Source organism: Melanerpes formicivorus, unplaced genomic scaffold (assembly GCF_026170545.1).
Source record: "Melanerpes formicivorus ecotype bairdi unplaced genomic scaffold, bMelFor1.0.p_v2 SCAF_80, whole genome shotgun sequence".
Taxonomy (NCBI): Eukaryota; Metazoa; Chordata; class Aves; order Piciformes; family Picidae; genus Melanerpes; species Melanerpes formicivorus.
The window spans coordinates 1,746,252-1,762,023 of NW_027142432.1; the positions used below are offsets into that span (position 1 = coordinate 1,746,252).

The 15,772-nt window shown below is 52.8% G+C and overlaps 3 protein-coding genes across 3 annotated transcripts in view; 2 read left to right on the top strand and 1 right to left on the bottom strand.

Moving 5' to 3' along the window:
- Window positions 1–15,772, bottom strand: part of LOC137454317 (zinc finger protein 850-like) — a 291,247-nt gene that overhangs the window by 193,421 nt on the left and 82,054 nt on the right. The gene's annotated exons all lie outside the window — the stretch shown is intronic.
- The window catches only part of LOC137454343 (olfactory receptor 14A16-like), a 41,684-nt gene that overhangs the window by 19,345 nt on the left and 6,567 nt on the right, over window positions 1–15,772 (top strand). The window lies entirely within an intron of this gene.
- LOC137454406 (olfactory receptor 14A16-like) lies at window positions 993–2,003 on the top strand. Its single transcript, XM_068164447.1, has one exon. The coding sequence runs from the start codon at window positions 993–995 to the stop codon at window positions 2,001–2,003; it is 1,011 nt and encodes a 336-aa protein (XP_068020548.1).

The window sequence follows — 15,772 nt, forward strand, 5'->3', positions numbered from 1 at the left end:
CTGTGGGGAGAAGCTGTGAGTGGCAGGAGACAACCCTGGCAGGGCAGGACAGGGCAGGGCAGGGTCCTTGTGCTGTGGGGAGGGAGCTGTGTTGGCCAGAGATGCTCACAGTCCTGGCTCCCCCCTGGGCATTTCTGAGGAGGCTTTCCAGAGGAGCATCAAGGCAGCATTTTGCTGGAAGGGAAGGAGTCTTGGCTTTGAATGTTGATCCCCTTGGTGTGCTGGGAGGGCTGTGTGAGACTAGAGTTTGTTTCTCCACTCTGGAGAAGACTCTCATTAGCCTTTGAGCTGCTTCTGAGCCCCTGCACACCCAGAGCTGTCCCTGGGCAGTGTCCTGCTGCTGGGAGGGGTCTGCAGGGCAGAGCTGAGCACACAGCAGGTGGGATGAGCTCTGTCAGCAGGGACAGGGAGGAGAGATGGGCAAAGAGATTCAACTCCTGGCAGGGACAGCTGCCAGCCAGCAGGGACTTGGGCAGCTGGGGGAGAGGGATCTACTGGCAGAGATGCCCTGGCAAGGGGGATCAGGCACCTCTGTGCCATTCTCTGCACTGCAGACACATTTCCCAATGCAACATTTTGCTCTCCTCTTCTATCCAGCAGAGGCAGTGCCCTCAAAGCTATGGGCTCCAGGTCAGGAGTCACAACCTTGGAAGCTGACATTCATCTGAAGGCACCAGGAGTGTGCACCCAAAAGGACCTGTTCATTGCATTCCATTGTAGAGTGTAGCTCTTGCTTGTCAACACAGCTTCATTTGCTTCTAGCTGAGCTGATCTGGCAAAGATAATGCTGGGGGAAAATTTCAGCCCACCACAATGGGACTCTTGCCCTCTGGGATTGGGCTGTTGGTCATTTTCTATTCTGACACCAGGGGAATCTTCATGGCAATTCTGGGTCCCTGCTGCATTTGAAGTTGTCATGAATTCTGCCATGGGTTGGTAGTTATGGGACTGAGCTGATCCATTCCTCATGCAGCTCAAGGACAGGGGTTAAAATGAGGCTGAGGGAAGTGTACCCTAACTTGTCACTGCCTTTCCCTCCTTGCACAGGTCTCCATGGCCACAGGCAGCAGATGGCCAACAGCAGCTCCATCACCCACTTCCTCCTCCTGCCATTCCCAGGCACAAGGCAGCTGCAACTCCTGCACTTCTGCCTCTTCCTGGCCATCTACCTGGCTGCCCTGCTGGGCAATGGCCTCATCATCACCACCATAGCCTGGGACCACCACCTCCACACCCCCATGTACTTCTTCCTCCTCAACCTTGCCCTCCTTGACCTGGGCTGCATCTCCACCACTGTGCCAAAATCCATGATAAATTCCCTGAAGAACTCCAGGAACATCTCCTATGCAGGATGTGTTCTCCAGCTCTTCTTTTTCATCTTCCTAATTTCATCAGAGTATTTTCTCCTCACCACCATGTCTTACGATCACTATGTTGCCATCTGCAGACCCCTGCACTATGAGACCCTCCTGGGCAGCAGAGTTTGTCTCCACATGGCAGCAGCTGCCTGGGGCTGTGGCTTTCTCAATGCTCTGCTGCACACAGCCAATACATTTTCCCTGCCCCTCTGCCAGGGCAATGCTGTGGATCAGTTCTTCTGTGAAATCCCCCAGATCCTCAAGCTCTCCTGCTCCACATCCTACCTCAGGAAACTTTGGCTCCTTGCACTCAGTGTCTGTTTATTATTTGCCTGTTTTGTGTTCATTGTGGTGTCTTATGTGCAGATCTTCAGGGCAGTGCTGAGGATCCCCTCTCAGCAGGGACGCCACAAAGCCTTTGCCACCTGCCTCCCTCACCTGGCTGTCGTCTCCCTGGTTACAAGCACTGGCTCCTTTGCCTACCTGAAGCCCTCCTCCACTTCTTCCCCATCCCTGGACCTGGTGGTGTCAGTTCTGTACTCAGTGGTGCCTCCAGCAGTGAACCCTCTCATCTACAGCCTGAGGAACCAGGACCTCAAGGCTGCCCTGAGCCAGCTGAGCCCTGGAAGCTTTCAGAAACTATAAACTCTTTGTCTTCTCCTGCAGAGCAGTTCTGATGTCACTCAGTGCAGGCCCAGCCTGGCTGCTGGAGTTCTGGCTGCTGCTGGTGCTGTTCCCCTTGTAATAATGTTGTTCCCACACCAATGTCTTTCTTCAGACCATTTCTGGTTCAATGTTGTCCTGTCTGGTGTGACCCAGAGGCTGCAGACATGAGGAGCTGTGCTCCCTGTGTCTTCAACACAATAAAGTACCCTGCAGGGAGTTGTTTCTCTGAGGTCCTTCCTCCAAGGTTTCTGTGGAGCTGCAGGGCAGTGCCTGTATGCAGAGGTGGAGGGGCAGAGTCCCAGCACAGCAGCAGTGCCAGGGAGCTGTGTCTTAATAAAAAGTGGTTCCCCTTGTCCCTTCCCAGTATGGCCTGGACCTTGTTCCAGTTCAAGCTGCATTCCCTGACCCATTCTCATTCTCATTCTGTTCTCCACATATTACAATCTGGATGGAGCTGTGGTCACCTGGCTGGGCCCAGCATGTCCCCAGCAGTGCCACCGATCCTGCTTTCGCTGTAGGATGAGCTGGAGCCAGGCACCATGGTGACAATGACTGAGGCCTCACAGGCACCGGTGCCCAGGCTGGCCCTGCACACGGACTCACTAAAGTCAGCTGCCATGATGTGGGACACACACACCCAGGAGCTTGAGACCTGGGAATGGGGACAACCACCAGTGTCACATGGTGGGGGATAGGGCAGGGCTTGGGGTGCTACTTGCGCTGCCCAGGCCCTACCTGGTGCCCAGCAGGCAAGGAGCCACCACACCTCTACCAGGTGATGGTGCTGGAGCCATGTCCTGCCACCATGCAGTCAAGGTCCAGGGTCTGGCCTGTGGTGAGGGATGGGGATGAGGACTCGATGAGGACTGGTGCTGCCATCCCTGCCAGGAGGCACCTAGGTAGGTTGTGGTCCCACCAAAAGCATCCCTGTACCATGACAGCACCCCCCACCCACCTCACCTGGCACCACGGCCACCTCGATGGCTGCACAGGCCGTGCCAGCAGTGCTGGTCCACACCCAGAGGTAGATGCCATGGAGGAGCTTTTAACCCTTCCCAGTACGGACCTGGTCACATCTCAGTACAAACTGCATCTCCTCAACCCCTCCCAGCTCAGATGTGGTCTTATCTCAGGACAAACTGCATCTCTTTGCCATCTCTCATACAGTTTCCTGTGCCAGTACAAAGTGCATCCCTTGGACCCCTTCCCATTCCCAGCTGCACCCAGCACAGCACAAAGTGGAGATCCTGATCCCAGGGCAGCTGTGGCCTGATCCTGGTACAAATGGGATCCCATTGCCATCTCCCAACACAGTCTGAGTCTCATCTCAGTACAAAGTGCATCTCCTGAAACCCTGATTCCATCCCAGCACAGACCAGGACCCATCCCTGCAAACTGATCCCCTGATGCCATCCCAGTTCAGACTGGGGCCCCCTCCAGGTACAAACTGAACCTCTCTGAGTTCTCCCAGTGCAGACTGGGCGCCCTCCCAGTACTAACAGGAGCCCCTGGTGCCTCCTAGTAAAGTCTTGGACACCTCCCACCACAAGCTGATCCCATGGCCTCTCCCAGTAACAGTGGCCCTTGTCCCAGTATACTCTGAAATCCTACCCTAGCACTGACTGGGCCCTTCCTGTCCAAACTGGATTCCTGCAGTTTGGGGCTCCCCAGGTCAAGAGAGACAGAGATCTGCTGGAGAGAGTCCAACAGAGGCTCGGAGGTTGAGGAAGGGACTTGAACATCTCTGTTGCCAAGCCACTATCCATTATTGACCTGGAGTCCTGGCTCACTGGGGAGGTCCCAGGGTATTGGAGAGAAGCAAATGTGACACCCAGCTCCAAGAAAGGAAGAAAGGAGGATCCAGGAAACTATAGAGCTGGCAGTGTGAGCTCAGTAGCAGGGCAGGGCATGGAGCAGAGCATCTCCAGCACCATTACATGACCTGGAGAGGACAAGCAGGGGATCAGGCCCAGTCAGCATGGGTTAATGAAGGGCAGGTCCTGCCTGACCCACCTGATCTCTGTCTCTGACAGGATGAGTGACTGTTGAATGAGGGAAAGGCTGTGGCTATTGTCTCCCTAGACTTTCCAAAAGCCTTTGCCACTGCTCCCCACAGAATTCTCCTGGGCAAAGTGGCTGCTCCTGGCTTGGATGAGCAATGCTCTGCTGGATACAGCCCTGGCTGGGTGAAAGGGCCCAAAGAGTGGTGCTCAGTGGAGTTCAATCCAGCTGGTGGCAGACAGTCACAAGTGGTGTTCCTCAGGGCTCAGTGTTGGGATCACTTCGGCTTAACATCTTTATTGATGACCTTGATGAAGACACAGAGTGAGTCAGCAGTGAGTCAGCAGATGACACCAAGTTAGGTGGCAGAGTTGATCTGCGTGAGGGTAGGGAGGCTCTGCAGAGGGACTTGGGTAGATTGGATCCATGGCCAATGTTACCAGGAGGAGTTTCAAGAAGGCCAAGTGCCAGGCCCTGTACTTGGGGGACAACAACCCCAAGCAATGCTCCAGGGGCAGTGTGGCTGCAGAGCTGCTGTCTGGCAGAAAGGGACCTGGAGGTTCTGATGGACAAGCAGCTGAATAGGACAAGCAGTGTGCCCAGGTGGCCAAGAGAGCCAATGGCATCCTGGCTGGGATCAGCAATGCTGTGTCCAGCAGGAGCAGGAAGGTGACTGTCCCCTGGAACTCAGCTCTGGGGAGGCCACACCTTGAGTGCTGTGTCCAGTTTTGGGCACCTCCATCCAAGAGAGATGTGGAGGTGCTGGAGCCAGGGCAGAGGAGGGCAAGGAGCTGGGGAAGGGCCTGGAGAATAAGTCTGATGAAGAACAACTGAAGGAGTTTGGAGAAGAGGAGGATGAGGGGAGAATTCATGGCTCTCTACAACTATCAGACGAGAGATTGTGGAGAGGCTGCTGCTGGTCTCTTCTCACAGGTCATTAGTGACTGAACAAGAGGGAATGGCCTGAAGCTTGGACAGGGTAGGTTTAGACTGGATAGTAGGAGATAAAATTTCCCATCCAGAGTGGTCAGGGAGTGGAATGTGCTGCCCAGGGAGGTGGTAGAGTCACCAACCCTGAATGGTTTAAAGATCATTTAGATGTGGTGCTTGGGGATATCGTTTAGGGGTGACCCTTGTATAGTAGAATTATTGGATGGACTTGATGATCCTGAGGATCTTTTCCAACCTGATTGTTTCTGTTTCTATGAGAGACTGAGAGCCCTGGGGCTGTTTAGTCTGGAGGGGAGAAGCCTGAGAGGGGGTCTGATCCATGGCTATCAATATCAGAGGAGGGTGTCAGATGAAGGTGCCAGGCTCTTGGCAGTGGTGCCCAGTGACAGGACAAGGAGCAATGGGTGCAAGATGGAACACAGGAGGTTCCACCTGAGCATGAAGAGACTCTCCTGTGCTGTGAGGGTGCTGGAGGCCTGAAGCAGGCTGCCAGAGAGGTTGTGGAGTCTCCTTCTCTGGAGACTTTCAAACCTGCCTGGATGTATTCCTGTGTGACCAGGTTTGGGTGATCCTGCTCTTGTAGTGGGGTTGGACTGGATGATCCCTGGAGGTCACTTCCAACCACTCATATTCTATGATTCTGTGATTTAAGTCCTCCCTGTACCAGCTGGGCCATATCCATCACAAACTGCATCTTCTTATCTCCTCCTAGTCAATACTGGACCTTGCCCCAGTACAAGCATCCACTGGCTTCCTCCCAGTACAAAACAAGCTCCTTCCCAGTCCTAACTGGATTGTTTTAGCCTCCCTAAGTGTCTACTGGCCCCACTCCCAGAACAAACTGGATCTCCTGGCTCCTCCCAGCAAAGAGTAGGCCCCCTTACAGTACTAGACTCCATCCTCTGATCCCCTACCAGTACAGCCTTCAATCCTCACACTCTTTCTAACCAGTCCTCACCAAACTTACCTCTACCCTTTGCTCCTCCTCAGAACCCAGTCCCTATCTCTATCCCATCACAGCTCAGGCCTCACCTCACTCCTCCTACACCTACCCTGACCCTGACTCTGCTACCATTGCTCAACCTGCCCCAGCCTTTACCATGGGCATTGACTCCCACCTTTAAGTGACTCTGCTTGACCCCTGGCACAGGGCTTGGGCCAGCATTGGGACATCAGGGATGGCTGAGAAGCTCCTAGGGCAGGAGGAGCCACATGACCAGGAGGTGAATGTGAGGTCACTGCAAACTCCAACCCCTTTGTGTCACTGGCCAGCAGTCGGCCCAGGGCTGGGCTGGGGACTGTGCCATCCCTTGGGCCTGCCAAGCTGGGAGGCAGCAGGAGAGAAGTGCCTTGGCTGTTGGTTTGGAGTTGGAGCTTCTGCTGTGTCCCGAGGCAGAAAGACATCTGGCAGGGACCATTCCCAATGGCCTGGGATGAAGCAGAGCCTGGGCAGAGTGAAGAAGGCCAAGTGCAGCTGGGCTGTGGCAGGAGGAGTGTGGCCACCCAGACACAGAGGTTGTCCTCCCCTGCACTCAGCACTGCTGTGGCCACATCTGCAATATTGGTGTCTGGCTTTGGAATTTCCTCTTCTGGAGGAATGGAGATGAAGTGAAGAGGCTCCATAAGGTATCTGCCAGGACTGGGCATGCAGAGTAGAGACACAGCAGGGAGGGTAGAGCAATGTCAATGGAGAGAGCTGGTAGGAAAGCAAGATGAGTGCCAAGAGCATGAAGGGAAAGAGCTGCAGGCATCAGGCAGTGTAGGACAGCCTCCAGTAGGGATGGCTAACGGCTCTGGCAAGGCTGAGAGGCCCAACAGGACCAAGGTCTTTGTCCATTTGTCTCTGGCACTTGCCTCTGCCACCAAGGACAGGGAGAGGAAATTTGATTTGGAGCCTCACTGGGTCTGACTGCCCAAGCTCTGTGGTCAGGGCTTGGACTTTCTGCTGCAGAAACAAAACCCAGTGTGGGGGACAGTGTAGGACAACCTGTGGTGGGGATGGCAATGGGCACTAACAAGGCTGGAAGTCATCAGGAGAACCCAAGGCTTTGCCTTCTCAGCTGTGGCAATCATCTACCACCAAGGGCAGTGAGGAGACTTCCTAAGGCACCAGGGGGTCCTCAGTGCTTCCTTAAACACCCCCAGGAAGGCTGGGGACTGTCATCCCCTTGTCCTTCACTCAGCATGACAAACCCCACACCCCACAGCACCTGGGGAGCCCTGACCCACACATGAGGGACAGGATCTGCCTGCCCAGGCACTGTGGCCATGGTTTGGCTTTCTGCTCCATAAACCAAACCCAGAGTTTGCTCTCCTGCACTTTGCCTTTGTCTGCTTGCAACCATGGCCTCCACTGAGCTGCTCTAAGGAGCCCTTGGGAGGCTTTGTTGGTAATGCCCCTCAGTGGGGCCAATCAGTGCTTCAAGGCACTTTGTGTTTTCCTTCTGACTTCCTAAGAAGTTTCTTCAGCCTTCTCTCAGTACCTGAGGTTCCTGCAATGAGTCCCAAGTGCCCTAAGGAGATGTTTGTGTCTCTGCAATCCTCTTCAGGATTTCAAAGTGCACCTCACAAAGCTCAATTTTTTATGCCAAAGATAAAATATTTTACTCCATTTCAGTTCAGAGCAGAGATGATAATTCCCCAAGTGACACTGACCCAGGCTGTCTCAGCAGGACATCTGCACTTGCAGGAACATCTGTCCTTCAGGGCTGACATTGAGTGGACAACTTTGCTCCTCACCCTCCCCAACCTCCCCATTGCTGTCACTGCCCACCTGGGGCTTACAAGGTGATTCAGCAGAATGTGTTCTAATCCAAGAGCCTCTGAATGACAGAGTGGATAAGGACAAGGCTGACCCTGACTGACTGCAAGGGATCCTGAATTCAAATCTATTTCTATGGCTGTGCCTGGAGAGAAGCACCAAGCACACAGACACAGGGACAGAGCTGGCTGGGTTCAGTGCATGATAGAAACCTTGCCCCTGGTGACAGCAAAGGTGTCTGTCCAAAGACACAGAGAGGTGAAGAAGTGGCTGGCAGAGGGTGCCCTGGAGTTCAGTTTCCTTCTCCTGGAGATCAGGGCAAACCCTCACAAAGCTTCAAAATTCTTAGGGCAAAAGAACTGAGCCTGGAGAAGTCTGACTTGGTGCTGGCCCTTGGTGCAGGTTGTGCCTGAGAGATGTCTGAGTGGGGGAGATGCTGGACACAGCTGCTGTGATCCAGAAGAGCTCCAAGGCTCTGGCTTTAGGGTCACTGTTTTTAGAGGGGGAGATCCTTGACTGTTTCTCTGATCTGGAGAACCTTGGATGCTGAATCATGCTGGGATCTTTTGCCACTTGCACAGAGCCTGAAGTTTTTGACCTCCAAAGTATTCTATCACCTCCCTGTTGGCTGTGATCCAAGCACAGATGCACTGAGCTGGCAGGAGGTGACAAACTCCCAAGCCATAGGGAGAGCAGTGCAAGGCCGGGAGATCGAGGGTGCAGCACACCAAGGACCTCTCTCAGGGCTCTATTTCTCTCTGTCCTGATCCATCCCTGGCTTACCCTGGGCTAGCTCATGGCCTAGGCAAGGAGGAAGGGGGAATCCCATCAGATCTTGAGGAGGTTTCCAGTGACAGGGGGACTGTGCCACCACAATCTGCTCTGTGACTCGAGTGCATTTCTCTCAGCCAGAGAGTGGCTGTGTGGTTGCCTCTTGTCTCTGTGCCTCTCAACAGAGAATGTCATCATCCAATCAGAATGTGAGGGAATTTTGGTGGTTCCTTAGCCTACAAAGTCTTCCTCAATGCCATTCAGTAACACAAAGCACCCAGGAAACACTGATGATGGGAAATGTCTGCAGCAGTGTGACTTGCTTGGCCATCCTCCTAACTCTAACTACAAACCAATGTGGAACAGCAAGCACAGAGCAGAGCAGGCAGGAAAATCACAGTGGCTGTGACACCAGGGGCAGTGTCCCAGCTGCTGCTGGACACCATCCAAACAGGACTTCCCACAAGCAGTGTTCTCTACTCCTCTTGGTTACTTTTAGCACTCAATGGGTTTCTTCATTGTCATGGTGCACTCTAGGCAGAGTCTTTTGTCCTGCTTCTCCTGGTTGTTGTATCAGGCTGATGGAATCAGGGTGCTGGAGGAGTTGTTGGGTTGCAGTGAAATTCTTTCCAATGGGTGTAGGTTGTAGCTAACCATACAACATGTGAGCAAAGACACATCCTGGTGAGGAGTTATTGGTACAGAGAATTTCCAATCACAGCCAGTGATGACAGAGACATCACACAGACAGAAACTGAAATGATTGCTGTGGTGGTGCTCATGAACTATGACAAATATTGTGGTGCAGGCCCAGCTGGTTCCACCACCATGAGCTGAGATACAAACTAACAGAGCAGTTGAGAGCAGGACCAGGGCTGCAAGGGGAGCCAAGGGGCCCAGACCTGCCAAGCCTGTGACTCTTTCTTCAGGCATAGGTGAATGAGGTCTTGATCCTGTTCCTTCTGGCAGCAGCTTCTGCCACCATGGCTGCTGAAATGAAGTTTTAGTTGGAGGCTCTCTCAGGATCTGCGTTTCCAAGGCCTGAAGGTCAGAGCTTGGCCTTTCTCTTTCCTAAACCAAGGCCAGGGTTTGTTCAGCTGCACTTTGCCTTTGTCTGCCTTCAATCATGGCCTCCATGGAGCTTCTCTAACCACCCCTAGGAGGCTTTGTTGCTAATGGCCCTCAGTGAGGCCAATTAATACTTCAAGGCACTCTTTGTTTTTCTTCTGAATTCTTGAGCAGATTCCTTCAGTCTCCTCTCAGTGTGTGAGGTTCAGGCAATGATCCCCAAGTGCCCTAAGAGCTATTTGTGTCTTTGTGGTTTTCTTCAGGATTTCAAAGTGCTCCTCACAAAGCTCCTTTTTTGTTTATTTATTTCATATCAAAGTAGAATATTCTGTTAGCTTTCAGTTCAGAGCAGAGATGATAATTCACCAAGTGACACTGACCCAGGCTGTCTCACCAGGACATCTGCACCTGCAGGGAAATCTGTCTTTCAGGTCTGACATTGAATGGACAACTTTGCTCCTCACCCTCCCCAGCCTCCCCATTGCTGTCCCTGCCCAATCCCATCCAAGGGTTCCCAGGCATTGAGGCCTCTGGGTTTTGCCAATATCATGGGCTCAATGCCAATGGACAGTAGCTTCACTAGTACAGGTTGGACTATCTATATCTGTGGTAGGGATTCACTCCTCTGTCCATCAGGTCCATGGGCAGTAGCCATCACTAGTTCCATGGGACTAGATGTTTGAATTTTGGGGCTTCCATATATTCCTCATCAGCTGCTGACAGTAAAAACTGCTTGTGCCAACCATGCATCCCAGCTGTGCTTTGAGCTATCAGCATGTCTTTTACTAAGACCATTGGTCTGTTCAGCTACACCATTAGCCTGAGGATAATATGGGGTAGGGAACACTCCTTTAATTCATTCTCCTTGCACCCAGTCTTGCACTGTGCTCACTGTGAAGTGTGATCCATTGGCACTTTGGACACACTCAGACATAGGTAGAATGCTGAACCATTTCTCCAGAGCTTCAATCCTTTGAGCTCCTGTGGGAGTACTGAGAGCTGTGGCCATGGTTCATCCTGAAACCACTTCTACTCCTACCAGGATATAACTTTTCCCAGGAGAGGTCTTCAAAGGGCCAACATAATCAATTTGCCAGGGGCTCCACAGAGTCTTCTTGTGTCTGGAGTGTTGAGTAGAGACTTGGTTTGGGTGGTTGAGCTTAAGCCTTACCCAACATTGTGGATAAGATATAAGAATTGTTTCAAACTGACTATCCTTGAGGCTGACACTCAGAATAGAGGTTGGCCTTCCCTGGGTGGCCCCTTCTGATGTGCAGCCACTGAGGCAATCTTGTTCAATCTTCCCCTTCATTGTTCACCACAGGAATTTTTGCTGGGTGAGCTGCCTGCTGGTTCCATTTTGCAGCAGCTCTTCCCTTCTGGGCATGGCCTTTGACCCATCCTACCTTTGAGGGGCTTGACTGACCTATTTCTCAGAATCATGGCCAGTCTCCAGCTCTCCCTGACACGTCCATTCAGTGGCACCCTTGTAGGCTGCACAGGAATCAGTGTGAATAGCAGTGGCACCATTCTCTGCTGCCAGCATGAGTGCAGGGCAATTCTCCTTCCTGTGCACCACCTTCCTCTGTCACAGTCTTCCCAGTACCAACCTCCAGCACTGCAGCTTTCTGATGCCATTTGCATCCCATACAGTGGGTGGATGCAGCTGTGAACCACAGTCCTCCTGCATTTGAGTCTGTGGTCAGCTCAGCTGCTGCCTTGGTTGGAGACAGTTCATAGGGCAAACCTAACAGCACTGTGTCTGCAGTCCCAGGCTGTGGTAGGTTGGAAACTTCTGCTGGAGCCTTTCTCATTTTCCAGTGACTGTCCAGTGAGCAGCATTCAAGCCAAGAGAGACAAGGCAAAAAGAAGACATCAGGAATCTATTCAAGATCCATTCCTGGCCAGCCTTGCAGCTTGCTTCTCATCAGGGGGTCCTTGTCTTCCTTCACCAGGCATGGGTGCAGGGCTCCTTGGCAGGGAAGTGTATTCCTCCCTCCCCACCCAGCCCTCCCCCACTGTGTGGGGGTCTCCTCAGGGTCTGAATTGAAACTGACACACCTCCCATTACAGACTGAATGCTTTTATCACCTCCCAGTACAGGCTGGATCCTAGGTTGCACTCCCAGTAGAGCCTGGGCCCCTCCCATCCTCTCTACTCAGTCCCTTGCTTGAATGCAGTGGAGTTGAGCCAATCCCTCACCTCAGCCCTTACAGTTCAGCCCCTCTCAAACCCACTCCTGACCCTGACACTGTCCCCATTGCTCATCCTGCCTCCAGCCAGCCTTTACCCTTGACATTGACCCTTGGGTGTTAAACCCAGGCCTCAACCCAGCCACAACCTAAACTCTGCCTCTCAGAACTGACCCTCACCTGAGCCCTTCCCAGAACACTCAGCAGGACATCTGAAGGACATCTGACTCCTTAACTTTCTCACTAACTGTTAGAAACTCTCCCACTGGTTCAGAGCTTAGCTTTCTGACATCGGTAAAGTAGTCCTGGAGCTTGGGAGAGCAAATGGAGATAGAGCAGCTGATGGCAGCTCTAGACAGAGAGAGAAATAAGGCTGAGTCTGGAAAGCAGGCTGGGTTCTCACACCCCTTGACCTCACTAGCAAGAGAAGGACAGTTCTGTGGGACTGGCAGAGGACCAAAAGGAAAAATACAAGACATAAGACATGGGGACTGCAATGTTGTTAAGACAAGAGATGGCAGCAAAGACCAAGACAAGGAAGGACTTTATGAAATAAGTTTTTATCCTTCTAATGCCTGTGTGTTACTGAGTCCTAGATGAGGACCAGAGTTAACCTTTTCAGCACAGGTACATTTTGGAGTGAGCATTCCATGTCCATGCAGGTTAGTGAAGAATACTACTGTATGGCTATGGGAGGCACTGAGTTTGATTTCCTCACTTCACATTCAAGACCTTCCCAGGACCCTTCAAGGACACCTCCCTGAAGTGGGCACATGGCTTCATCTCTGGCCCTGGGGAAGAAATGTCCCCAAAAGTGGCCTTTTGGGACAGAAATGTCAAAGAAAAACCAACCAAAGACAATACTTTATTAGGGTTGGGGTTTCCATTCTAATTAGGCATTATCCTTGGGATGAAGTTTTTCTTTTACCTCTAGGAAACCCAAAGTGTTGAGGAACAAACAGCCAAATCCCAGCCCAGCTGCAGTGGTGGCAGTGGCTGTGCTGACTCAGCACTGTCATTACTCTCCTCAGCACTGGCTGGTGCTGAGAAGGGCAGGGGCACATTTGCTTCTGAGGAAAGAAGGTGTAAAAGGCCTGCTGAAGAAGGCCCCCCGGGGGGGTCACGTTTGGCCTGGCAGTGCTGAGGTCGGTGTATTGCTGTGTCCCCTGGGGCACGCTGGTCACCGGCGTGGGGGTGAATATGGCAGGAGAGGGAGGAGCTGTGGAAGAAGCCCTTGCTGCAGCCTGTGCAGGGGAAGGGCTGGCACCGGTGTGGGTGGTGCGGTGCTGGCCATCTCGGTGGAGCTCTTGCCTCAGGCAGCTCGGAGGTGCAGCTGCTTCTGGCTGTGGACACAGTAGTATTGGAGGTTGGAGCTGAGGGTGAAGCTGTTGCCGTAGTCACCACTAACAGAGGGCTGGGCACTGAGCTGGGGGCAGTGAGGCTTCAGCAGCTCCAAGCTGGGTGGGAAGCTTTGCCCACCCTCAGGGCACTGATGTGGCTGCTTGGGTGGCACAGAGGGGCTGATATGGGTTTGCCCTCTTCCTCCTCTTCATCTTCCTCCTCCTTCTCTTTATTCTTCTCCTAACATCCTCCTCTTCTACATAATCCCCTTTGTCCACCTCATAATTATTACCCTCTTCCTCCTCCTAATCCTCACATACTTCATCCTTGCTGCCCTCATCCATGTCTTCATCAACAACTTCTTCTCTTCCTCAAGGCTGAGCTTTAGCTCCTCCAAATTATTCTTCAGGTGATCCTCCCAGATCTTGTCCAGGTCCTTCTAGGAGGCCATGCTGCTGAGAGGAATGGTCACCCCTGTGCTCTTGGGCAAATTCTTGGGGACCAAGTGACTGAGAAGTAAGGACACTGTGTGTGACTTCTTGCAATGGAGAGATCAGACTGTTAAATCCTATGCTGAGTCCCCTGGTTGTAGTGATGATGGGGCTGGCACCCCCAGGACAAAGCCATCCCCCTCTGGCCATGCAACTGATACCTGACCACCTGGGGCTCAGGGAGATGAACTCCTCAATTCCCATCACAGCAAATGACCCTCAGTGCTCCACAAGTGTTGAAGTGTGGTTTGGGAGGAGGGTCTGGAGGGGGTTGGGAGTTGCTTAGGGATCAGCTGGAGCCTGGGATCTTGCTGCTGTCCCAAAGTTGGCCTCTTTACTTTCTGGCCTGATCCAAGGAGCAGATCTGCAAACTTTGCTCCTGCCCAGCACAAAGGAACAGGGCTGATGGAGAGAAGAGAAGGATATGACCCACGGCAGAGAGAAGCAAATGGCTTAGAGGAGGGGACTCTGACCTGCAAGGAATGGCTCAGCCCTGACCAGGGCTCTCCCAGCCTTACACTTTTCTCCCTATGGCTTGGGGGCTTGTCACCTCCTGCCAGCTCAGTGCATCTGTGCTTGGATCACAGGCAACAGGGAGCTGATAGAAAACTTTGGAGGTCAAAACCTTCAGGGTCTGGGCAAGTGGCAAAAGATCCCAGGATGATTCAGCATCCAAGGTTCTCCAGTTCAGAGAAACACCTGATGAAAGTCAAGGATCTCCACCTCTAAATACAGTGACCCTAAACCCAGACCTCTCCTGGATCACAGCAGCTGTGTCCAGCATCTCCCCCACTCAGACATCTCTCAGGCACAACCTGCACCAAGGGCTAGCACCAAGTCAGACTTCTCCAGGCTCAGTTCTCATCCTCTGAGAATGTTGAAGCTTTGTGAGTGTTTGCCCTGAGCACCAGCAGAAGGAAACTAACTCCAGGGCAGCCTCTCTGGCAGCCCTCTCCACCTCTCTGTGTCTTTGGACAGACACCTTTGCTATCAACATCTTGGGGGTCTCTATATTCCACTGGGGGCAGCCAGATCTGTCCCTGTGTCTGTGTGCTTGGTTCTTCTCTCCAGGCACAGCCATAGAAAGAGATTTGAATTCAGGATTGGTTCATGAGGAAGGGCTGCTAGGATCCAACCTTTTCATCTGCTCCTCACTCTCAAGAACTCTTGACTGGCTGAGAAATCAGAGCCATGGCAGAACTTACTGGCTTTGCCTCATCCTTGTGGACAGGCAAGCTGCTGAGAGACAGCCTGTGCTGAGCAGATGGTTCCAGAGAGCTTGGATTGCTGAGGGAACTTTCTCAGCCTTGGCTTTGCTTCGATTCCAAAGAGCAACAATTCTTCTGTGGCTGTGTGCAGGCAGCTCTCTAAGGAGAGCAGGGGGCAGCTGGTGCCATGGAGCTGTGAGCTCCAGCGGCAGAGAGCAGTGGAGAAGTCTGATGCAAGGAGCAGGGATGGAAGGCCCAGGTGGGCAGGGACACCAATGGGGAGGTTGGGGAGGGTGAGGAGCAAAGTTGTCCACTCAGTGTCAGCCCTCAAAGGACAGCTTCTCCTCCCAGTCCAGACCCCCTGAGCAGACAGCCTGCATCATTCTGGCTTGGTGGATGCTGCTGTCACCTCTGCCCTCATCTGAGAAAGAATCAAATAGTTTACCATCAAAATCTGAGCTTTGTGAGGTGCACTTTGAAATCTGGAAGTCAACAACAAAGACACAAAGAGCTCCTCAGGGCACTTGGGAATCATTCCATGAACCTCAGGTACTGAGAGAAGAGTGAAGAAACTGTGCAAGAAGCAAGAAGCAAAACACAAAGTACCTTGAAGCATTGATTGGCCCCACTGAGGCTTGTTACTGCCAAAGCCTCCCCAGGGACTCGTTAGAGCAGCTCAGGAGAGGCTGTGATTGCAGCAGACAAAGGCAAAGTGCAGGACAGCAAACTCTGGCTCTGGTTTCTGCAGCACAAAGGCCAAGGCCTGGCCACAGCCCCTGGGCAGGCAGATCCTGTCCCACATGTGTGGGTCAAGGCTCTTCAGGTGCAGTGGGGGTGGGGTGTGGGTTTCATAGCAGCATAGCATGGCCTAGGTTGGAAGGGACCTCAGAGCTCATCTGCTCCAACCTCCCTGCCATAGGCAGGGATGCATCTCCAATAGACTCAGCTGCTCAAGGCCTCATCC